Genomic DNA, 25,959 nt, shown 5'->3' with positions numbered 1-25,959 from the left:
ATAGGGCTGGGTGTCAAAGGGTCCATTACATACAGAATTTAGGCTCCACTGTTGCTTTAATACTGAACTTGCTAACCATACTCAACCACAAAAGACAATGGAAATTCCAAGAAGATGATTTCCTTCACTGCACCTCAAGACTTTGAAATGCTAAACTTTGAAAAATAATATTTAGAAAAATGGCATGTTGACTACTAGAGTGAAAAGGGAATTGTCAGTGGCTGAGCAAGTTTCAATAGACATCCATCCTTGGTTCTTGAGTGAGATACTGGAGAGAAGGAGAGGTCTCAACTGATAGCACATGATGAGAGTATTTTGTATGTTCTGCTGTCCCTGTACACATTTATGAACTGGGAACAGTTTCCTCTGTCTTCTCTGTAATCTGTCACTCTTGCTTATGTTTCAGTGCATGGCACAAGGAAATGGTGTCTTGTTGCATCTGCAGTGAATCTCTGGTAGCCAGTATCAGAAAAAGCTACTCACATTCATTGGTATGATATGCTGGAAACAGGTAATGACCTCTATTTTCCTCCTTCCTGGCCAATATTGTCTCTGTGGACCCATTATTCTGGCTCCATCCTTCTAAACAGTTAGTTGCTTTCCTGATGGTGTAAGGGCTTGCCCAAACAGGTTTCTCAATATTGCAAAATGGCAGCGTAGACTTTTTTTAACTCTTCAGTTGTCCTTCCTCTGGTTTTGAGGATGTCAGGTTACACCTGTTACAACAGATCCTCGTACAACTGTGACAGGCCAAAAGGGTCTGACTAAGGTCCCTATTCTCACCAGTCCCTAGTACTCATTTTCCCAATGACTTGCCCAGTCAAAAGTTCAAATTAGGTTAAGGCCTTGCTACTAAAAGAAAGCAGTTTTCTGAAAAAGTGTATTTTCAGTGGTAGAACACTCCCATATTCCCTTCAGTGCAAGAGAAACTGCTGATTTATTCACTTTGTCAGACACACTTGGCCACAGCATATTGAAAAAACCTCTGTCTTCCAAAGCACCACAGAAAGTAGTTGTGCTCTAACAAAACTCCATTGTTTCAAAAAACATAAGTGAAATCTGACAAAATTCAACTACACAAGCGTATTCCCAGAGCGAGCCCACTGAATAAAACTCAATTTTCTGAGTAGCCGCTGAAGTTCAAACAAATTTACATCTGCTGCTGCATTAATTCTTAAACCTTCTAGTACAACATAAAAAAATTACAAACACATACCAATGATCTGTTGTACTTGCTGAAACTGTTTTCAAGTGCAGTCCTTAAACCATCATTGCTGTCATGTAGCTTCCTATTAGCTGATCTAACAAGGAAACACAGTTTAATTTGCAAGAGTAGAGTAAAGAAAACATTAAAATCACAAGGGAAAATTCAAAAAGTACATATCAAAAAAGCCTTTTCTTTTTCTTTAGACGAACACTAAAGAGTGATGTGGGACTAGAAACATGTGTGTACTTAAACAAATGATTGTATGTGAAAAAAGCACTGTGAAGTTTAGCCTCCAGGAGCCACCTAGGAAACCCTGGCTTCACTTCTGTGGCACTGTGGGTGGTCAGCTGAGAGGAAAAAGACACTGTAGAAATGACTGCAAAAAAAAAAAACAGATATGGGGCAGTAAATTGGCATAGCCATTTCTGAAATACAAAGTGACTACTAAATATATTAATAACAAAAGGAGGGCTAAAGATCACCTCCAGCCCCTACTGGACTCAGGGGGTACGTTAGTCACTAGGGATGAGGACAAGGCGGAGGTCCTTAATGCCTTCTTTGCCTCAGTCTTTAATAATAAGGTCAGCAGTTCCCAGGTGAGCTGGCCTTCGGTGTCTGAGAGCAGGGAGGGAGAGCAAATTGAAGCTCCTGTGATCCTAGAGGAACGGGTCAAGGATCTGCTCCTTCGGCTGGATGCCCACAAGTCTATGGGGCCTGATGGTATCCACCCGAGAGTCCTGAGAGAGCTGGCGGATGTCATTGCCAAACCCCTGTCCATTATCTTTGGGCAGTCTTGGCTCACTGGGGAAGTTCTGCTGGACTGGAGGCTGGCGGATGTTACCCCCATTTACAAAAAAGGGCGGAAGGGGGATCTGGGGAACTACAGGCCTGTCAGCTTGACCTCGGTGATGGGCAAAGTCATGGAACAGGTTATCTTGAGTGCTATTAATGAGCACATACAGGTTAACCGGGTGATCAGGCCCAGTCAACATGGGTTTATGAAAGGCAGGTCTTGCCAATCAAACCTGATCACCTTCTATGACAGGGTGACTCGCCTGGTTGACGAGGGAAGGGCTGTGGATGTAGTTTTCCTTGACCTCAGTAAAGCCTTTGATACAGTGTCTCATAGTGTTCTGGTTGAGAAACTGATAACTGCTGGCCTGGATAGGCACACCCTCCTTTGGGTTAAAAACTGGCTGGATGGCCGGGCCCAAAGAGTGGTGGGAAATGGGGCTAAATCCGGCTGGAGGCTGGTCACCAGTGGGGTTCCCCAGGGCTCAGTGCTGGGTCCAGTTCTGTTTAACATCTTTATCAATGACCTGGATGAGGGAATTGAATGTACCCTCAGTAAGTTTGCGGACGACACCAAGCTGGGAGGCTGTGTCGATCTGCTTGAGGGTAGGGAGGCCCTTCAGAGGGATTTGAACAGACTGGATCGTTGGGCTGAGGCCAATGGCATGAGCTTTAGTAAGGCCAAGTGCAGAGTCCTTCACTTGGGGTATAAAAACTCCAAGCATCGCTATAGGCTCGGGGAAGAGTGGCTGGAGAGCTGCCTGGCGGAGAAGGACCTGGGGGTGTTGGCTGACTACCGGCTTGATATGAGCCAGCAGTGTGCCCAGGTGGCCAAAAAGGCCAATGGGATACTGGCGTGTATCAAGAATAGTGTGACCAGCAGGAGCAGGGAAGTGATCCTGCCCCTGTACTCGGCACTGGTGAGGCCGCACCTGGAATATTGTGTCCAGTTTTGGGCCCCTCGATTTAAGAGAGATATTGAGCTCCTGGAGCGAGTCCAAAGAAGGGCGACTAAACTGGTCAAGGGGCTGGAAAATAAAACTTATGGGGAGCGGCTGAGGGAGTTGGGGCTGTTTAGCCTAGAGAAGAGGAGGCTGAGGGGAGACCTGATTACAGCCTACAAATACTTGAGAAAAGATGGTGGGGAGCTGGGGGAAGGGCTCTTTACATTAGTGTTGGGTGACAGAACAAGAGGAAATGGGTATAAGCTTAGTCAGGGGAGATTCAGGTTGGATGTTAAGAAGTATTTCTTCTCTGAAAGGGTTGTCAGCCACTGGAATAGGCTGCCCAGGGAGGTGGTTGAGTCCTCATCCCTGGATGTGTTTAAGAATAGGGTGGATGATCTACTTGGGGATATGGTTTAATGGGGATTAGGGATGGTTGGACTCGATGATCTCTAAGGTCTTTTCCAACCTAGAAATCTATGAATCTATGAATCTACTCTTTACATATTGCTGAGATGACTCTAAGGACAGATCTGATTCAGCTGCTTGAAAAAAAAGACTATGTTTAGGATAAAGAAATAAACTAAAGATATAAAAATCTATTCATTGTAATCCTCCTTAAAAGCAAAAATCTATGTGCCTCTTGCATAATACTGCACACAGTACTTTCCATTTAACAATAAGACAGGAAGTTATTGGAGAAGCTAAGTCAATCAAAAAAGGAGCCAAGTAATAATTTTTATAATAGTATGGACAGACTCAAATCTCATTCACTTTATCATAAAGAAATGAAAGTCAGTGAGGCTAAGAAAAAAAAAGAAAAAACAATGTGAGTTAGTGGCTCAGTAGTTGCACATTACCAAATAACAATTTCAAGAAGTCGCCACATCTGTTGGATAAATATTTAATACCTTCAGGCCACCTAAGTCGGTGGAGAACTGCCTAAAAATAAGTGGCATAGCTAAGTCTTTGTGTAACAAGCACTGAGGAAAAAATACAGATAGTTTAGAAGGCATCAACAGAGCATGGATAGGCTGCCGAATACTTGTGTGTATAGAGATCACCTGGCGCACAATTACATTAAGCTAAAAATAAGAAGAAGCAGGAAGGCAACTAATGCCATTCCGAATGGATCCAGCCTTCTGAAGTTGAAGTTTTGAAGGATCAGGACTTGATATGCCTTTTTTGCTTTGGTGAAAAGAAGAGATCAAACAAAAATATCAGTGAGAAAAACAAAATTTAGATGCCACAGCAATAACTGTCCTCACATGAGTATCTGACTTCAGTACACAGGAACACAAACTTACAACGAAATTACAAAGATTAGCACAGTACCTTCTATGAGAATTGAGGCCATTTCAGTATTTTTACTTGGTATTCTTTCCCAAATGTCACCCCAGTATTTTGCATACAAAAACATTTATCCTTGAATATGTTGGGACAAATTTTGTTAATAAAAACCTGAATGACTAAGAACTTACTGAAGGATTTCAATTTGTCTTTCCAGATTATCTCTGTCTTCAGTATACTCTCGGATCATTTCCAGGTCTCTGCAAAAAACATTTATAAAAGGTGATACAGTAAGGAAAAAATATAATTTCAAAATATGTTTAGCTTTCTTCTAAAATACATTAAAAGAGGTTTTATGCAAAATAAAATCACTTGGTAACTTCAATAATCTCTGCCATCATATCTCAACAAAGACTGTGAATAGAAGATCAACGAAACAACCTTATGGACTGCCTTCTTTTCCCTTGAAACATCTATCTTATCTTTCATTATCTGAAATGAAATCTTATCATCATTATATTTCTATCTGAAGATAACCACGTAATGAAACTGTCATTTACACTCCTTTAAATGAGTACCTAGAAACAGCTTTCATTCACTTTAGAAAAAAATGGTTGAGACTGAATGTGGGGGGCTTCCAAAACTATTCTCCCTAATATTCATAGAGATGAATATTCAGCCTGGAGAAGAGAAGGCTCCAGGGTGATCTTCTAGCAGCCTTCCAGTACCTGAAGGGGGCCTACAGGAAAGCTAGAAAGGGACTTTTTACAAGGGCGTGTAGTGACAGGACAAGGGGCAATGGCTTTAAACTGAAAGAGGGCAGATTTAGATTAGATATAAGGAAGAATTACATTGAGGGTGGTGAGGCACTGGAACAGGTTGCCCAGAGATATTGTGGATGCTCCATCCCTGCAAGTGTTCAAGGCCAGGTTGGATGAGGTTTTGGGCAACCTGGTGTAGTGGAGGTGTCCCTGTCCATGACAGGGGGGTTGGAACAAGATGATCTCTTAAGTCCCTTCCAACCTTAACCATTCTATGACTCTATGATTCTATATTAATTTGAGTGAAAGTCGTAGAGGAAAAAACTGCCTGATGCTGTAACTTTACTCCTAACTGAAATCCTAGTAAAATCAATAGGCTTCCTTGCAAGATTATGAGAGTTCGTATCATATTCAGAGCTTGCTCTTTCAGAAACCTGACAAGAGAATTGAATAGCAGACATGGCATACTTCACTGTCACGTTTTGAGGTCAAAACGACCAGTCTATCAGCTCCCAAGTCAGGCGAGACCCTTGGGTCCAACTCCCCCTGCCCTCTCTATGGCAGCTCAGCAGGTCGGAGGGTGATTCGTCTGACTTATTGTGGGATCCTCACTAATAGACAAACAGGAGGTAATTTGGCCAGTATACCAGCTCCCAAGTTAGACGAGACCCTTGGGCCCGACTCCCCCTGCCCTCTCTTGGCAGCTCAGTGAGTCGGAGGGTGATTCGCCCACTTATTAAGGGATCGTCACTAGTAGTACTATGGGCCAACTCCTTATAATAATTCAAAAGTTTCTGGAAACATGCATATATATATTATTTGTGACAGAATACAGGTTCGAGGATAGCCGGTGATAGTGACTGACTACAAAAACAACTTTAATTGAAATACTGCAGTGATAATATAAAACGATTACTGATCAGTGATAATATTAAATAGCTAGCAAGATGTTAGTAAGTAATTAAGTAAATGCGCATAACCCAGAGTTCTTACCCAATAGGCGTCCCTATGGGGGGGAGAAGAGAGGTTCAGTCCGTCGACTGATCCCAGACGTTCCGGTGGGGGGGCTTCTCCCTAACATCCCCTTTGTTTGCTGCCATTTTATACCTTTTTCGTATCTTTTAGGTGGAGCTCGAGTGACTCTAGTCATACATAACTTTTATTAGGATTGGTGTAAATTCCTCTCGTGAGGGGTGTTCACTAATTGGGATTGGTGTAAATTGCTCGTTTGAGGGGTGGTCGCAGCTCAGAGGCGAGTGGGGGTGTGATTTAGTAGCTGAAGGACACAATTTCACCATCACTGCTGAGACAGCGGTTGTGGTTCACTTCCTCGATGGTATTTTTATGGTTATCTTTACCAGGCGCCTCATCCCTGATAACAGGGATGAGCCGTGATACCTCCGTATCACTCTACTCCCCATCTCAAGGGTATTGCGTGGGCCTTGTCCGTCCCCGATAACAGGGATGAGCCATGATACCTTCGTATCACTCTCCTCCCCATCTCAAGGATATTGAGGCCTTGTTCATTCCTGGAAGCAGCAGCTGTGTTTCATGTCAGAGCTGCCCTAATATTAGCTGAATTCTAGGGAACAATGTTCTCCCATTCCCCATCGATTTTAGTCATTTTCCCACACTTCACATAGCATCAAATGTGTACCTGTCATTTACGGCGAATTTAGAAAATAACTGTTACAAACTACATACATAATAACTACATCAGACGACAGAATTTTTCCCCCAGTGAAACTATCACCGTGTAGCAGTACCTTACCTCTCAGTGTTCAAGGTCTGATCTGCATACTCGCTTTTCAAGCTATCTAATTCACTCTGTAGAAAAGCTATATTCGTCTGTGCTTCTAAAAGATCTTTCTTAAGTTTCTGATTTTCCTAAAAAAAGAAAGATATTAGATGTTAGTTGTCATAGTCACCTGCATAAAACGTTGCCATATTGCAACAGTAAAATAAAACCCACCAAAATTAAACAAAAAAAAACACTAGAAAATCTGAGCACAGAGGCAGAAAGAAAATTAAAGAACTAACTAACAGTGGTTAGTAAATTAGCATGCCAGAACCACTGAATTTTTATTTTTCCATTTCAAGTTACACAAAAATAGGACTATATAATCTCAAACCATTTCTAAATGTTGTACCTAGAATGTGTATGCACCTATACGGAACAGTTTTTTTGCAAGGTTAATGATCCTCATACACTTATCATCAACTTTAAAAGTTTATTTCTTATCTTACCAGTACTAAATGTAAAAAAAAAAAAATACAAAAAACCCCATACAATCTGATTGCAACAAGTATAAAACTGAAGTAAATTAATATGTTAATGATTATCTCTTACCAGCAACATATCATGGATTCTTTTTTTCAATTCAACCACATCTTCCCTGTAATTTACATTTTTGGATTGCTCCTCCAGCTAGAAGGATAAAAAAATGCACAATTAATCTCTGTTATTGATTGTTCTGATTTGAAGTACACAAAAAGTAATGGAAATCATATTAAATAGCCCCTAAAATGTGTTACAGCTTATGAAGTTTTTAAACCCCATAGTTTTCCCAGTCACATGAGTAGGCAGCAATACTCCAAAAATTTCTGGTTTTCTACACAATTCTTTAAATGAAAACTTAAAAAATGTTTAATGAGCATTTTGCACTCTGTAGGTGTTGAATACGCCTAACTAGTGACACAGAAGCCAGCTATTGATAAGATATAAACGGGTGTATCCCCACTAACGTTAAAAAAAAATATAAATATATACTACCTCATCTGTGTGGTATTTGTACTACAAGCTCTCATGTTTCTTGTGAAGAATTTCCATTTCTATCAATGTTTTTTTAAGTGCAATTCAATATTAAGAAACAAAAATACATTCTCATTGGTCGCTATAATTCTGGTAAAACTTAATAGCAAAAACTAAAGAAAAATTAAACCCCAATTACAAAATAACCTAAACCAATATTCACACCTGAGATTCCAGTTTATCTTACGCTTAAGTATCAAATGAAAAGATCAGGCTGGAGTTATGTTCAGACTAGTAGTAACTAGTTCCACTAGTAATTTCAGTTTAAAATTACACCTTAAACCCACCTTGGCCATTAACATTTGAGAGAAACGCCTTGCTGCTAAAAGACACTATACTACCGTAATACAGTAAATTACTATGTTTGGGTTTACAATTTCACCTAAATCTACAAATTACACATACTTAGAGGCAATATATTTGACTATTTCTAATGTATCAAATACAAAACTAGGCAACTGCAGTGTTAACAACTTGATGGACCTAGAAAATTACCTAGCAATGCAATTTTGCTAGCAGTTGGTCCCTTTCCTAAGTATTGCAGTAAATTACACAGATAGCATAGAATGACAACACAACCTAAAAATTTATTTGCCATTGCCATTTACTAATATACATTAAATTAAAAATGTACAGTTATCATTATCTATCTTGGGGAAGGCACTTCATAAGGTCAGCATCTCTTACACTTTAAAAACTTTTGCCATGACTTCAACTCACTTACCTTTTTAAGTTTTTTTATTGTCACCTGAAGATCCCCAACTTCAGTATCATACTGGCGCTTCAGCTCATTTAGTGCTTCTTCAGCTTTTCGCTTCTCCTGCAATATTTTTATCTACGTTAAAAGCTGAGACAGGTTTCAAAAGTTTCTTTAAAAATGCATTCATCAGTTTGGCAAACACACAATTTCACCTTAGACTAATGAGCATAATTTTGTCTTTCCATTATGTCAACTTGCCCCTTCCTTAAGATCCACAGATACCGATTCTATAATTGTAGTTCACTTATAAAATATTCACAGAAGTAAAATGGTAAGGTGGGAACAAAGATATGGGTCAACTCAGTGTCTGTCATTCATGTCACAGCCTTCTATGCTTAACACTCTCAATGTCTTAAAAAAAACCACAGACCTGAAAGAGAAGTGTTTTTTGGTGTGTACTTTTTTTGATTTATGTATTCGTATATAGATTTATATACACACATTAGCACACAAATCATGGCATTACATCCTTTTTTTTTCAAACCAGTCTTCTATGGCTCAGCATACAACGTGCTACTAACAACATTACTGTGCCACCATCCTATACTTATTTATTTATGGTTTTCTTTCAATTTTTTTCACTTGCAAGTGTTGGAACATTACAGGCCTATGTTCAGTAAAAGGTATACTGATGACAGTATCTTTAGCTTCATATGGTACTTGGTCTGAATATCAAACCAAGTGCACTATTCTGAGTTTTATTTTAATCAAAACAGAGAGATTTTGAAAGGAAGTTACATCGAGCACAACCAGAAGAATGGTATGTTGCGCTTGCTATAGATGAGCATTTTAACTCACTCCAGTCACTCCCCAGAGACTTCAGTGCAGTTTCACAACACAAGAAACCAGAATGCAGCAGGGGTAGGTGCTGCCAACGAGACAGGTTGAATTTTCATGCGGAAAAGACAGACAAGGAATTTGCCTTCCTGTGGGTGATGCTGACATCTGCGTGTCAAAATAATAATCCCTGTGTTAAAATGATGATCAAACTAATCAGTTTAAGCTGGATTCTCTTACTGTTGGCACCAAAATAGGACTCCCAAGTATTGTTTGGTAACTATTTGCTTCCCTTGAAGAAACAAAATATAGGATAGGCTCACCCCGACGATACTATCACGCAGAAGCAGGTGTCAGGGTGGCATGAGTGAGATCACTCTGACAAACAATAGCCTTGAGTACAGGCATTAAGATTAATGGCTTAGTACAATCCCACAAAGTAAATATCTTACATTTACTCTCGGGGCGTTTCAGTAGGTGGAGTATGTGGAGCTAAAAGCTAAAGGGAACATTTAGGAGCAAAAACGAAGAGAGTGCTGCGAGAAGCAAGTTACAGCTCACCTTTCCTATCTATGGCAAGGTGTGAACAGCAAAATCGCAATCCATTCAACTTGGTGATAATCGGAGGGCTTTTCAGAATGAGAAATACAAACTCGATGTGGATAATAGCAGGGGTGCTTTTAGATAATGCTAGTACATAACTGTGGATGTTCTCAGAGTAAGCAAATACACGCATCCCAGCCATCGTTTTACAGTAGTGGAAAAGCATCTTCACGACTTTTCTCAGTGATTTACCACTTTTTGCAGAACAGAAATTTTCCAGAACAAATGTATTTGTTTTCTAAACATAAATGCTTAGTCTCTCTGGAAATGGCAAGTTTATCTCTACCAAGAGTTGAATTATCATTAGTTAAACATATCATGATATGCTTTTTTTGCTGGGGTGGTACCTTTAACATTTTTGTTTCTAGGAAAACAACTGACTTTTATGGTTTGGTAAGAGTGTTTTCTCTGGTATAGAAAAAGATGCTGTTTGAAGCAAATCTATCAGAATACCATTTACCTTCACAGATCAATTGCCATGAACTATTTAAAACCAGCAAGTTGGCAGACTTCACTTTGCTGCTTCTGATTCTGCAAATGCTTTGGGGTGAAAGAATCCATACCAAATACATAGACTTTCAGTATACTGTGTGTCCTACAGAGCAGTAACTATGCCCATAATATACGTTTTAATTAATGCATTTCTTATGTCCACATTAGAATACTTTCACAAGCTGTTATGCACACTATAAGGTCAGGTTTATCTTAGGTGAGTTTATTAACAGTTCAACGTGAAGCAGACAACACAGGTATGGTGATTTTACTGTACTTTCTGCTTAGAATTACACAGCCGCACGTGGTTCTAATATATGGGTAAGGGGAAGAGGATTCTTGTACTTTTCCATCAAGACTTCAAGCCTGTTGAAACAACAGCTAAAACTTGAGCACACTGACAGAGAATCTCCCATAAACTTTAGGAGGTCCAGGCCCTCACACACTGTCATCACAATTACCCTCTCTTACAACTCTGTGAAATATATTGCGGGACGAAAATGGGGGAAAGAAAGATCAGTGCTCCAGGCAGATCTACAAATTAGGATCAAATGATCTAAGCATTAATTTCTACATAAATTCATCTACTAGGAGAACTAGATTCCATTCTTTCATGGTGAAAGGTCATTTTCTCCAATCTGTTTCCAACACTGGTCTCCGAAATAAATTCCTCTAGGCCAGCATATTCTCACAAAAGAGAAAGACTTTTCTTTTCTTGGTTTATTACATCTGAGCAGTCATTCCTCTTTGAGAAAGCATTAAGAGAATACATTTTTTGATCTCATGGATAGCTTCTTTTTATGCAGGCCCTGCCTTTGGTGGCTTTGAGTCAGCCCATCAGAATCAAAAACACACCTGGCCATAAATCCTGCTTAAGACTGCTGAAGAGTTTGGTAATTATGAAATTCTGTAAATATAAAATACTCACTTCCTTTTTAACTTTATGCTCTGCAGCCTGTATCCGTTGTTCCATCTCTTCCTCCAGCTCACTGAGCTGAACTGCTGCTTTATCCTGAGCTCTAAAATTTAAAAGTAAATACTCTCTTAGGAATTGCCCTCTGGCTTGACAGGAAAGTTGTGTAAAACACATCTGCCTACCTCTGCTGAAACAAATTAGACAGACATGGAAACACTTTAACATTGCCCAGACCTCGAAACTGGTATGGTCGGGAACCAAAATCACAAATTAATTTGAAGACACAGGCAAATTAGATTTCAAATAACAGCAAACAGCTGATGATTAGTATGAAATACATCACATCTGCATTTTGAAAATTAAGTTACAGAGATAAAAGGCCCCTCTGGTTATCCTATGAAGAGATTTCAAAAGGATAATAACTACAGTAACTTGCATCACCCACACAGACAAGACCACTGTCGTGAGCTAATCTGTTTGGTTTTGGCAGTAATGATGTGAGACTGCAAATGTCAAGCAGTTAAAAGAGGTAAATACACTCCTTGAAGTCGAAGAAGCAAAAATATGGTTTCTAAAATGAAAGTATAATGGGTGTGTATGCTAAGACTCAAAATTACAGCCAAGGAAGAGGAGTCAAAATGTTTTAAGACATTAAACATAAGAAGAGTGCCTGCAAAAATTTGGTCCAGGACTTAGCCAAAATATGAACAGGGAATCATTTGCAAGCTACCATATGTGCTTATGCGTATGTGTGTGCATATAAACTAACCTTTAAACCTTTCAGTTTATGGAAATACACTGCAGGACATATTTTGGCATTAACTCCCAGTAGTTTAACCAACAAAGTGTGACAGAGAAAACAGTAACGTCGTAACTGAACTAGAAACACAACTCACTATACCTTTTCACCGCGATGGCCAAAGTTTCCATCTCTGTGCTTTGAAGTTTGATCTCTCGGATGAAGTTCTTAATGACATGTTCGTACGGCTGGATTAATCTTGGTTCTGCTATGTGTATATTCTGATACAGAACACTGACCTGTTCTTGTCTGAAAAAGAGAGATACCAACTTAAGACACTTTGAATAATGTTTTACAACAGGTTTGAAAAATGTATTGCAAATGAAGATATATCCCTTTTTGCATATTTTTAAAACTTAGCAACATAGATACAGACTTTGAACATTCAGCATAGTAAGTCTGAATTCTTCTAAACAATGTTTACCCTTCCTGCTTCTTTACTTTAACATACTTTAACTTTACTTCCGTTCATGGTGTGTTGAAGAGCGTGCCACTGGAGTAATCCATAATGTTGGTGGCTGTAATGTTAATCGTAATCCGTGAAGATGTTTATGACTTTAGGAGGTTACATGAGAAAAAAAAAATGGGTATGAACACCACCACCTACGTTAAAAGGGATGTTTAAAGGGGGAAAGGGAGGTGATCATACCTACTTCAAGAAAAAAAAGTTTGATGTTCCCTCAGCTATTGGACTTCCAGTATTTACATCTTGTATCAGTGCGTGGCGGTGGGGACTTGTAGGGGAAACGAGAACACAGCTCTCTGGTTTAAAACAGACAGTTGCACTCCTTATAATCCCAGCCCTGCTTTATACCCAAAAAAAGTCATTGTTATAAGAAGTTAATTCTGTGTATGAATCTCCTGGGAAAAATAACAGATATATCTGGTAGAGAATAAAAAGTTTCTGTAGATTCTTTAGTTATTAAAAGCCCTCCTGAAATTTATATTGCTTCTTAAAAGCTGCCCCAATGCGCAAGACTTGCATATTCTGATTTCCATTTGATCTGGACTCATTTACATAGATTGTACACAGTTTTAATTGTCAAAGCAAAGAATTTCGACAAGGTACAAAAATGAAGAGCATAAGTACCAGAACATTATTACACAGGTCACTACATAAAAAGCACTGATTTCTGGTCATACCGCTATTAACGCCATGAAACCCTTTGCATTACATGCCAACTAGGTTCCAATATCTGGATTACTATAAGGCAACACACTAGAGAAAATTGTATAACAGAATTTAGCAGTCCCAAGGAAAATTGAAGTTGATTGCCATGTAGACTACATGTCAGAACATGAAGTATTCAAGAACACAAAAATTTAAAAGAAAAAAAAAAAGAAAAAGGGAAGATCAGGTCTAAAAAGATGGAGGAAGCAGGACAGCAATGAGAAAACATACCATATCAGTGGCAGAAATACAAACAAAAATAATGTTTTGCAAGTTCTGGTCTAACACCATATCTAACATATCACAAATACACGACCTCTTTTTGCTGTTAAAAGAAAGTTTAAGCTCTGATTTAATGATTCAGCTCATTACACAGCTGATATTTTCCTGTCTTCTGTGAAGGTAGTGTTATTTAATACTTTCACCATACGCATGATATCATTAATCAGCGGATATTCTCTGATTTTTTTCCCATTTGAAGTAATTCCACAGCTTAGCATATCAACATTGCAGCACTCTGCGTCTTCCATATATGATGTCCCCACTGAAGGTATAACTTACTTTATTACAACAGTAACATAATTCTTACTGTAACTCAGATTCCCATTTTAAACAACGGAAGTATTTCAGGACACCGTAAAATCTACTTCCAACTGAAATGCTGACATCTGTTTCAAAATACAGAAACATAACAGCAGCACAAACAAATATAGGTTTACTGATGCCAGGTGCATTGCTGTGTACGTACATGTTTCTGTCTTGCAAACGGTTTCCTTTACAAAGGCTAACGCTTTAGCTGCATTCAGTATTTCCAGAAGTTAAGCTAAACTTAATGTAGTGCTCTGAATATATTCTAATGTATGGACACAATTCTTTTTCCAAAATATATTTTAAACAGAGTAACGTCAAGGTTCACAAACAGTCATAATTATGTGCCGATTCATCTGATCATCAGATACTGCAAATTATGTATAAAAAACATATCATTTAAAGAATTCCCCAAATGTATGTTTACTCAATTAATAATTTGCATTTTAAAAACTGTTAAGGACATTTTCCTTAGCAACAACATTGCGTTTAAACAACACTGACACTATCAGCACCACCAAAAATACGAAAACTAGGAAAAACCAAAAAAGTAATAATAAAACTGTAGACTTAAAATCTGCCCTCCTTTCACTCTGTACTATTACAACATACAGACAAATGTGAGATTTCTGTGCTAAAGGGTTTACTGCACAACAGAGTTTTGGAACAGTTCTGATGATAGCATGTATCACAAAATAAGTCTGAGGTTTGGGTTCAAAAGATCTTATTTAAAGTGTACAGCAGATTAGTAGCACTTAGACACTGATTTCCAAGTACATGCAGCTGGACAAACAATAACTTCAGTGTCTTGAGGTGTTACCATTTACAGAATTCCTACCATACTTCCATTAAACATTAGGTAGGTTGAAGCTGGAGCCTGGCTGTATTTCAAACATTACAAAATGTAGCCTCTCCATCGGTCTGAAATTCCATTTATTTTTGATAGTCGAACTGAGAGCTGGTAACGTATGCTGCATTTCATAAATTCCTAGCACTTCGGAAGTTGTCCTTCAGAGCTGCAAATTGCTCACCAAAACAGTCAATATACTATGCCAGAATAGTTTCAAATTTTGGATAGAAGCAGACACTGTGCATATCCAGAATTAGCTGCTGAAGAATGTCACTTCTTCAAATAGCGTCAACATTCATACAGTCCTTTAAATGAGTCACACGTAAAACAGAAATGTTACTAGCTACAGTGACATGGACTGAGTTAATCAATCTTCCAAGGCAGATAAATTCACCAAAATCTAGGTCAACATACATGATTTTTAGAAATACAAACATCTGTGTTCTGAAACTTTCTTTTTTCTTTTAAATTTCACCAACAAGATGCTTACTGTCTGCTTGCTTTCTTGTTTTCTAGAAAGCAAGCAAACAGCAGGAAAACTACTTGTTACTTGACACTAACACAAAACACTCTTTACTCGAGCAAACGTTTTCCTGATCGTCTTCAAATCGCAGGTCACTGAATTATGGTTGGATCTTTAAGGACCCACATAACTTTTTTCACAAGATTATAGGGTGATAGTACTGATCCTTCTCACCTCATCTTGTGCAGGATTAATCAGCTGCTGGCTGTAAATCAAATGAAGCCACATCCATAAAACTACACTGTATCTCCAACTATACTACAAATCCTGTGTTCAAAAATAGTACATGCATAATACTAATATCAGAGGCTGCCTACCGTGCAGATTATTAACGGAGTAGCAAAACTGAAAGTACAGTGTCTGCGCTGATGGGAGTAGAGAATCAGTTAGTCTGGCCTTTGCCTACTGTATTTTCTGCCAGGAGCAGAAGACATTTGTAGTGCAATATTGTAATGTATTTCTGCAACTTTCATTCTCTTCACAAGAATGTCACAGCCACTCCCTTGTGCAAAGTGTATGCAAATACACATACCAGAACTGAAGACAGAAATGAGTATCTCCATGCTGCTGCTGAGCTTCTGTCATACAGCCAAGTCTGCCTTAAGATGCAGTAGTCAGAAGCACAAAGTAGTTATTGTCAGAGTTTATTCTCCCTCTGTGATACAAAACCTCTTTCCATTCACTATTCCTCCTCAGCCCAGTGACCAGCTACCATCCAGATAGATCCCAAATATCCCAGTGACCCGGTTTCATGAAGCAGTACTTGGGCTTAAGAAGCTAAATAACACCCATACAACCACAACTGTGCAGGATATTGGACAGGGCCTGGAAGGCTTCTTTAGATTAAAATTGGCCATTGAAATTCCCAGTGACACTTACCTAAGTGCTTCAATGGCAACACTATAGGAAGTCTTAATTAAAAACATGACTCAACAATCACTGCAGCAATAAAAAAAACAGAGGAGAAATTAAAGTCATGCAAAGAAATTGATGGGAATCTGCTTAATCACTTAAGTCTTTGGCAAGAAGTAACGCACTTTCATGAACTGGGAAGACTGGTATTGATTAATCACTCCAAGTATCTGTGATGAATTAGCAGCAAGCACACTGTGATAATATTTTATGGATACACAGTATTTTAGAAGAATGGAGCTATATACACTCTGTATCAACAGGCAGTACTTGATAATTAAGAGAGGAATTGTTCTGAATTGTCTCTTTCCATATTTTCAATCACTCCTCTGTTTTCACATGCTTTGGTAAATAGCAGTGACACCACTGCAGCAGGACAGATTAGTCGCAATGACTATTGCCCAATTCGTTTGTTTGTCTCCAGTTCCCCTCGAATACATGCCATTTCTTTCTGCAAATTCATTACTTACCTAAAATTATTTATCATGGAAGATTTCACAAATGGATTTCGCCAACATGTCTCCTGAACTCTGAATAGTCTGTCCCTTTGCTGGACAAAAAGACAACTAGAATGCTGTTACTCCAGTTTCAGCAAAATAAGTCAGAAATGATCAGGTTTGCCCTCTAAAACTGGTCTTCCCCGAAATCCTGAAATCACTTTTAAATGGATTTACCTGCACTCCTTTAAGTTCCACACTAACACAACTGTAGACATTCACAATTACTAATCCATAGAAACAGCATTTTTTAATATATGACATGAAAGAAACTGTCCCTTTAGACCATCTGGCATCATGGTTATGCTACCTACCATGCATGCCTTTCTGCTGCTTCTACAAAGTACAGACATAAACCACTGCTACCCAAAAAAGTATAGTTCTCTGGCCAAGTACTGCTCTGGCTTTACTTTACCTCATCTCAAAGGTTTATAACGTAAACTGTCTTTAAAATTAGTAATTACTAAATGTAATTAGTCAATATTTGCACAACGTCACATAAGAATTAACTTGAGCAAAGTTACTGTATTCGCATGTATGGCATCCAGTCATTATTAGCCAGCTGGATTGAGTTGAGATAATGAACTAATTACTAATCAGCTCAAGGTACCGACCCTGCCTACAAGAGGCAGGCCATTTCCTCCTGGCTGCGGAAGATGCAACAGCGTCCTTGGTACTGCAGCCCAGGCTGGTGAGCAACACGCATGGTCTCAGAGAGTTCCTGGGAGAATTACACAAAGAAACTAAAACTGCCCTGATGATAATGCAATTTGTAATATGACAGATTTAAAAGGCTACGGTAGAATACAGGAGGAGCAGAAGAGGGAAAAAAATAATAAAAACAACACTGAGATTAGCAATATCAGATATTCATATTACATTAAAGTGGCATAATTTCATTTAACCCACAGAACTACACCAATTCATACCATACATTACTTTGGTGTGCTGAATGTACAGGGACCGTTTGCCTAATGATCCACACTCCGAACGCAGTGCAGAGGGAGCTGATGGAATTTATCAAAGAATAAAAACTCTACAGTTGCTCAGTATCTTACACGTGTTCCCTATGCAGTTGCCAGAGAGAGGAGGCTACGTTACATGGGCCCCATTAGTCCAACCTCAAGGGTGGTATTTTCAGTGCAGCTTTCCACCAAAGCTTTACAAAGCACAATAAGCTAGCAGAAAACTGGAGGAAGCCAAAGATGTGCCAGTGAAGTTGTAACACCACCTTCCCTCATTCACGTGTTAAAGACTCAGCGTTTCTTCCGCTGCTATTTTGCGTACATTTACCCAGGTCTGCTCTAGAAAGGTGGAGACTGACAAGGCGACCAGCACAATTTCAGGGCCCCCCTGAGCAGAGCACTCTGGGGAGCACCAAGCAGCAAAGCAAGGCAAAAGCTGACTCAGGTGGGAGCTGCTCCTGGGCCCTCAGGCTTAGCTGGGCAAGGGTTGTATTGAGAGGTAAGAGGTAAAAGCGTTCCCCAGCAGGACTGTTTCTGTAGGTCCTTCTGTGTACATCCCTGTCTTTCTCAACACCATCCCTTGCCAGTTACTGACCTCTGTCTTCACTTCTATCTTCTTTCTTATCCAAGTTCTTACCTGCAGGCTTAAGGTCCCCAACCACTTTCTCTGTTATCTTGACACAGACATCATTCAAGCACTGGAAAAATAGTTTCTATTTCTGTAGGTGTGGGTAAAGGCAAAGACAATCAGCACTAGACTTACTCTTGCCTTCATGCTGGTAATATGCTCCCATTTCTAAGTTTCAGAACGCTATTCTAATGGCCTCTTCCCAGTCTAGGTGATCTAGTAAAATTGCTTGCATCACCCGTAGCAGCTCTGTTCTGGTATGGGTATGAAGTGACAAAGTATAAGGTGGTCTGAGCCAGGTTGTGCGAGCAAGAGAAAGATCAAGCATTACACATCTGATGATCTTCTTCACAATGGAGACCAACAGCCTACGTGTGCCACCAAGAGACAGAGAAATACCTTTTCCTGAAAAGCAAATGCATTGGCTACATCATCATATCAGCCACCAGAAAAGATCGACCAAATCCGTTTCAAATTGGAAAGGACCTACTTTTGTCACAGCTGAGTGCCTAACACTTTCTCCTAGATTAAGTGCCTTGAGGAAAAACAGATTACGCAAAACCTTAACATGGTGTAAAATTCAAGGTATTTCCCAACCCAAAGCACTGTGGGGTTTTTTAACACTATCTTTTCTTTTTCTTCACAAAGAGGTTGCATTAATAGAAGACAAACAAATCTGCAACTCCCAGATGAGAGAGCCTGGCCAAGGGCTGATTCCCAGAGAGGGAATTTTTATTGTTTCCAAGGAATAAATACCGTTCTCTGCCTAAAGAAAAGAGGTGTGATTGGAGACAGTGGGGCACAAGTGGAAAAACCTGTGGGACAGGGAGGGAAAGATGAAGTCTGTGGAAAGGGAGAACACTCCAAAGGATATGGTTATGACCAAAGATCATGTGATATGAAAGTACCAGGAAAATTAATGTTACAGTGCTAAAATTATTTGGCACAGACGCTGTTCTGATTAAAGGAAAAAAAAAAAAAAAGAGCAGTAAAACCTAAGGTAGCTCAGAAAGTCTTCTGGCTTACAGGAAGGTGTCCATCACACTTCCAGCACATTTGTCAAATCCCCATCATGAGATATATTAAAAGACCAGACATCATTCTTACAGTAGAGATTCCCTCCCAGCACTGTGACAAAGGGGGACCCAGCATTTGTTTTTCCCTCAAGATTTGCCTTCATGCCCTCTCCAGGGAACACACTTAGACTTCCAAGGAAATCTCTCCAGAGCTGATATCATGGCTTATCATTCCTTCAAAACAAACACAAATTGCTGACAAGAGCTGATGCTGTGATGTGTATTGACTTTGGCAAAAATCCATCCCGACTCCTAACAGCAAAAGCACAGCAGGTTTTGGACGTAATTTTACACAGCAGAGCCCCTCTCCTTTGCACAGCAGTATTATCCCATGAGCATCGCCTATCTTCACAGTTTAAGCAGCTCAGGTTAAAAACAGCACTCTTTTCTCATTTTATCATGTCCCCTAGATTCACATTTTCTATACACCTCGAGATGACATGATCGGGAGCGAACTGTTACCATAATCATATGAGGAGATTCTGGAATTGTATGATGCATAAAATCTCACAGTCTGGTAGTGCTGAAATCAGAGTCCAATGAACAGTCAGCTTGGCCTAAAGTATAAGGCACACAAGTAAAACGGATCCCAAGACTAAAAAGCAAAGCAATGAAGTATTCTCAGAAGTACTGAGAAGTATTCTCAAAGAAGTACTCTCAGAGCAGAAGAATTTAACATGAAATGGGGATACAAACATTACTTCTCCAGATTCATCCACCCATTCATGCTCAATTTATTTCGTTTTTCCAATCAGATTATCCAATTTGCCAAATATCACACTAAAATTGACTGGTAAGGCTTAAAGGGATTCAGTTTATCCCAGAGTGAGTCAACAATACACAAGGACGTAACACCACACACACAGTCCCAAGTTTTTGTTCGTTCTGATTGAAGGTCTTTGACATTAAAACTCAAAAATCTGTTTTCTGGGAAGTTTTTTGCCTGTGATTTACAGACATAAATAACTGTCATAGCATTCTCAAGTATAGGTTTTCTCTTGAAGTGCCAGTGGATCTTGGATCATTCTTTGTTCAAGCTGAGGAATGGAACGGAAAAGCATTGCCATTAGGAGACTTCCCCACATGTTTAAAGGAGCACACACCTATGAGGAGGGTGGAAGGAACCTTTCACTCTTACCACTGAAATCCAAACAGATCTGAGGTTCACCACATATTTAAAAAGAACGCAACACCCAAACACAGTCAAGGTCTAAACCCTTCCAGTGCAGGCAGGACACTGGAGCACTAACTGCCTGGAGCACATTTAAACAGGTAAGTTTCTTAACTTTTTTTTTTTTACACTCCTGTATCATTGCAATACTTCTTAGAGGAACAAATTCACACATATGCCTGAGTTCTCACTAAAACATATCTCCTATGGCTCACACAGGTACACTCCAGTTGGAAATTCACTATGTATAAACCAAAGGCATCACAATCTTTTATGTGTTTAATTACTCATTATACTTGATTGAATACAGCAACACAGAAGGGTAGCTGCATTTCAAATGAAATTAATGCCAAAAAAATCCCCACCTCAATCATCTAAGCAAATTTCACTAAAATCTGATTTCACACATTATATTCGGTCATCAGCATGGGAAGACTTCCCTTTTTTTTCTTCTTCCTAGAGGCACAATTGCCCACTGAGTATCTTTAAAGACTAAGGCAAACAATACCAATTCACAGTGACCACCTTACCAAGAAATCTAACTGAATTTAGTCCCAAAAATCTGTTCAGATGGGGAGGGAAGCAGGAAGGTTGAAAAGAAACTCTTTGATGTTACTCTTCCTGTTTAACTGCAACCGATACCACCACCTCCAGTACAGACTTGGAAGTTTTAAAGTATAAGCTAACAGAACTGTGCAACCAATACATCGAACTACAGAGAGGCAGGTTCCATTCCATAATAAAACTGTCGTTTTTTAAATTAACCAAATTCAAAATAAGCTTATTTTAGTACACGCTTATTTTAGTACACGCTTATTTTAGTACACGCTTATTTTAGTACCTAGAATGAGGGAGTACCTGGCAGTGAACAATGTTGCATCTTATGTCTGCTACCACATTAAGGACTGGGCCAAGATACTGATCTGTTACTGGATTTCACACTTCATTATGGATAATCATTCATGGCTTTTAAAAGTTCAGTTGCAGAAACAGAGGCTGAACCATGTGTATTGATAACAGTGAAAAATCTCCCCTAGATTTCCATGGGCATTTAATCAAGCTCAGGAATGATAGAGAACACGGGTGTTTACTGCGTAATTTTCTCCTGACTTCAACCCCGGTTTTATCTCACTGCTTCCATCTGTTATGCTTTGTTTCTCTCTGTATAAACCACAGTAACATCAAAAAGCATATGTGCCAGTGTTTTGCTAGACTGGACCTGGAAAGTACAGCATTTTGAGGAACCGAACCCTGAAATGCTTGAGATAAAAACACACATAAGTGAGATAAAAAATATGGACAACTAACTCCACTCATCCGGTTCTGAGGAGTTTCTTCTTTGTAATTACTTTTCTCATGGTTTTCAATGCCAATGTTGCAGCAAACATATGAAGAGTAACAAACCACAATGTGAGGACACCAGCTGTTTTACAGTATTGAAAATGCAGGTGTATTCCAAGCTAGGTCCGTTTTTCAAAATACTGCCTTTCCCTAAAAAAAAACCCTTAACTGATAAACAACTAAAAAAAATAATAATTTAAATAAAAATATAAATAACTTTTCTGAAGTGCCAGCTTGTACTTGACACCGTTTTGTTATATTCCATTGCTTAAAATCTTTCTGATGCTCAGACTCGAACAATTTCAATATATGCATTACTTACACAAATGGTCCTAGTGATTTTAGTGGGACTACTCACAATAAAAAAAACTGGCACATCCGTTTCAACAAAAAAAGTCGTGAGCCACAAATGGAAAAAAGTTGAGCTGTAACACAGACCTGCTTCTAGTACTTCAGGACAGGAAAGAGAAAGAACAAGAAAACAAAGGGCACACTGTTCTTCAGCTGACGTTGGCACACACCTAACAAATACAGCCAAATATGAAGGATGTTCGAAGACATTTATGAAGCTGAACATGAATAGGAAGCATTTAAATCAAATTATTTCTTGCCAGATACACACGTATTTAACTATCAAAATTTAGTTGTTTGGAATTTTGATGTGTAAGAATCACAACACAAATGACATTAATTTTGTCATCATGAATTTAAAAAAAAATTAAAGGACATGTCTGCACACTCAAGCCTATGAAAGCTATCCCCCTTCCCTCCTACTACCCTCTTAGACAAACAACTGGACTATATTCAAACTGCTGCTGCAAACATAGTAACCAAGATACTGAGATAAGCTTATTACCAAAAGGAGACAGATGCTTTCACAAGCCATCACTGTTCATGAGTCAGATTCTTTCCATCTCCTATTGAGCTTCCATCTGGATTTAGACTAAGTTACGAATTGTTTCTGCAGATTTTCAAACCACTTTTTTTCCTATTCTCTTTCTGTAGAAAGCAAGTACGTAGCAGGGAAGGCATCATGAACTAGGTAAGAAAGACCAGTATGAAGTTACCGATCTGTCTGAAACAGAGCAGTCCAGTAAGACTAACCAATCTGCCTTAGCCTTCCAGTCCAGAAAGAACAATCGACTCCAGTTGTGCACATGAGTAGCAGGCTAAGTAACTGAATTTTTTTTTAAAGAAACTTTTCATCTCACAATCCAAACGCGTTTTTAGAAGTGGCTGGAACCAAATTATTGGAGTAGGTAAGAATTTAAGGTGCGCTGCACGGAGACTGATACAATAAAAATTTGCCAATGGTCTAATACATAATCCTGAAAAACAACAAACTGTACATTCGACTCGACTGTTACAAAAGTTACACAGAAACTAATGTGCTTTTATTAGCTCTGCGTACCTCTATCTACGTGTAGCTTGTATCTGGGGCTGAACAGCTGCCAGCTGTTCTATTACCCAATGACTCCTCCTCAACAAACTTCCCAATTTATAGTGAGCATGATGTTACACGTGGAATACCCATTTGCCAGATTAGGTGTCAACCGCCCTGGCCACACTCCCGCCAGGTTCTTGGACATCTGGGTCTTTTGCAAAGCCCAGCTGAAGTGTCCTTGATCACTAGGGATACCTGCATACCATGTCTGGCTACAAACTAAAGCAAAGTGTTTTATCGACTTTGTTCTCACCCACTCGGGTGCTGCCATCTTCTAAAAAATGCAGCTTACTTTAGATACATAGCTTTTCAGAACAGAAAACTGATTCTATTATTCTATGCCAGTAAAACCAGGTCAACCTCACAGCTGGGACCCACTGCAACTTGACGCACTCTCTCTGGATATATTTACGTACGTATTTTTTTTAACTGCCTCTTAACTAGCCACCAAGCCCCTGAACTCAGATTGCTTGTTTTCCAGTTTAAGTTACAATTTTTAAATGAAGTAGAATCACTCTGTACTTTTTATGGCCAACAATTTCGTATTAATTTTGAGCACCTCAGGTTTCAGGCAGATTACTGAGAATCACCGAAATGCGCCTCCCTAAAATGGAACCAGCTGGGTGCTGGCGGACCCGCAGTAATCGGGTTTAATCCCAAACCAAGCTACCACCAGTTGTCTTTATTTCACTGCCATCGAGGGAAAATGCTCCCTCGGACCTCGGTGAGCTCCTCTGCCCGAGAGACGTACTAATGAACTCCGATAACCTGGAGGCAAAGGCCTTTACCAGGAAAAGGAAGATGGGGCTGCAAGACGCTGGGGGCTGGTCATGCGGCAGAAGGCGGCGGGGACGACGACGGCAAAGTTTGATTTGCGGAACTGGCCGCACTTTGCATCCCGTGCGTTTCACCGGCCTGATTTTCCCACGTGTGTCCCTGGCAGAGCAGCGGAGAGGAAGCGTGCAAGCGGCTGCATGCTGGAAAAACAGAGCTGGCATGCCTCACAACCGGGAAGCAGATGTGGGAAAGGCTCTATACACCTGCGAGTACAGCGGGCAAGGGGTCAGGCTGAACTTCGGTACGGCCGTTCCCCAGCAGGGTATTGCATCAGCACCGGCGCCAGCTGCTGCCGGGAGGGCCGTTCCTGCTCCGGGCGGCGGAAGGGGCTCCCCCCGGACAGGCTCAGCCCCGGCACTCCCGTGGCCGCAGCCCCCGCCTCCAGCCGCCGCGGGCGCCGGCGGGCCCGGGTCTTACCTGGGGATGTATCTCGCCTCGTCCCCCAGCCGCACCTCGAAGTCCCTCCAGGGCTGCTCCAGCCCCGCGGCGGGGCACGCTGCCGCCGCCGCCTCCTCCTCCTCCTCGCCCTCCTCCGGCTCGCCGCCGCCGGGTCGCCAGCGGGTGGCGCCGCGGAAGCCGCGGGCGAACTCGGGGAAGGTGATGGCCCCATCGCGGTCGCTGTCGAGGCGCTGGAAGATGGCCTCGGCCTCGGCCGGCCGCACCCGCAACTCGGCGCAGAGCGCCGCGAAGTCCTCCCGCTCGATGCGGCCCGAGCCGCTGGCGTCGCAGGCCAGGAAGAGGGCGCGCAGGCGGGACAGTTCGTCCCCCGCCGCCTCGGGATCCATCGGCCGGGGGCGCGGATCCTCTGCCCGCGGCCGGGACGCGACGGGACGGGGCGAGCAGCGGCTGCCCGACCTGGCGGCACAACTTCGCCGTCGGCTCGGCGGGGCGGGACAGGTCCTGCTCCGCCCCGGCGCCCCACGGGGCCGGGCGCGGCCGGGAGGCGGGGGCCGCGCCGCAGGTGGTGGCTTTCGTCTCTCCTGGCCGTGCCGAGGCGGCCCGCCGTGCCCGGACGGGGCGTCCGGCGCCCCCGGGAGAAAGCAGGAAGGTCCCGACGCGGCGGCCGGACCGTGCCGGCCCCTCCTCTCCCGGGGTGCCGGCCGCAGGCGGAGGGGCACGGGCAGGGTGTTCCCTTGGCGCAGCTCCCTGCCCGCTGTGTTGCTAACAGCGCAGGTAACTGCTGGCGAACACTGCACGTTAAAAACACGTCCCACCCTCCCTGCAGCAGTCAAAGGTGAGTCCCAATACTGTGCCGTCACCATAAGGTGTTGATCTCGTTTCTGTTTTCCAGCAGAATAGAAATACTCGGTGTGTTCATGGAAACGAGAAACCCAGGATGACCCACAGTTTCACTAGATAAATTGTTGATGACCATGAGGAGTCTTATGCCGATAGTCACTTCTGTCCCATCACCAGTAATTTAGAAATGTCCATTGTTTAGATTTAGGTTATATATAAGGAAGAATCTTTTTTATATTGAGGGTGGTAAGGCACTGAAACAGGTTTTCCAGAGAAGTTGGGGATGCCCCATCCCTGTAGGAGTTCAAGGCTTTGAGCAACCTGGTGTAGTGGTGAGTGTCCCTGCCCATGATAGAGAGGTTGCAACTAGGTGATCTTTAAGGTCCATTCCAGCCCAAACCATTCTGTGATTCTATGAGTCTATGACAATTGTGAATGGATCCCTCTGTGGTTGTACTAACTCTCTTCTCATAGAATCATAGAATCATAGAATGGTTTGGGTTGGATGAGACCTCAAAGATCATCTAGTTCCAAACCCCCTGCCATGGGCAGGGACACCCTCCT

The 25,959-nt window shown here is 41.1% G+C and overlaps 1 protein-coding gene across 2 annotated transcripts in view; it reads right to left on the bottom strand.

Moving 5' to 3' along the window:
- RASEF (RAS and EF-hand domain containing) overlaps positions 1-24,941 on the bottom strand; it is a 37,482-nt gene extending 12,541 nt beyond the window's left edge. For both annotated transcript variants that reach the window (XM_086629639.1, XM_086629640.1), the window contains exons 1-8: positions 24,574-24,941; positions 12,256-12,402; positions 11,367-11,457; positions 8,531-8,626; positions 7,345-7,422; positions 6,766-6,881; positions 4,425-4,493; positions 1,217-1,301 (exon numbers count right to left, since the gene is read on the bottom strand). In XM_086629639.1, coding sequence (XP_086485765.1) covers positions 1,217-1,301; positions 4,425-4,493; positions 6,766-6,881; positions 7,345-7,422; positions 8,531-8,626; positions 11,367-11,457; positions 12,256-12,402; positions 24,574-24,941 — 1,050 coding nt within the window. The remainder of the gene's footprint in view (positions 1-1,216; positions 1,302-4,424; positions 4,494-6,765; positions 6,882-7,344; positions 7,423-8,530; positions 8,627-11,366; positions 11,458-12,255; positions 12,403-24,573) is intronic.
- Between the last annotated feature and the right edge of the window lie 1,018 nt (positions 24,942-25,959).

This window comes from Tauraco erythrolophus, chromosome Z (assembly GCF_009769465.1).
Source record: "Tauraco erythrolophus isolate bTauEry1 chromosome Z, bTauEry1.pri, whole genome shotgun sequence".
NCBI lineage: Eukaryota > Metazoa > Chordata > Aves > Musophagiformes > Musophagidae > Tauraco > Tauraco erythrolophus.
The sequence above is the reverse complement of the archived record's forward strand: the minus strand, read 5'-3'. Positions and strand labels throughout refer to the sequence as shown.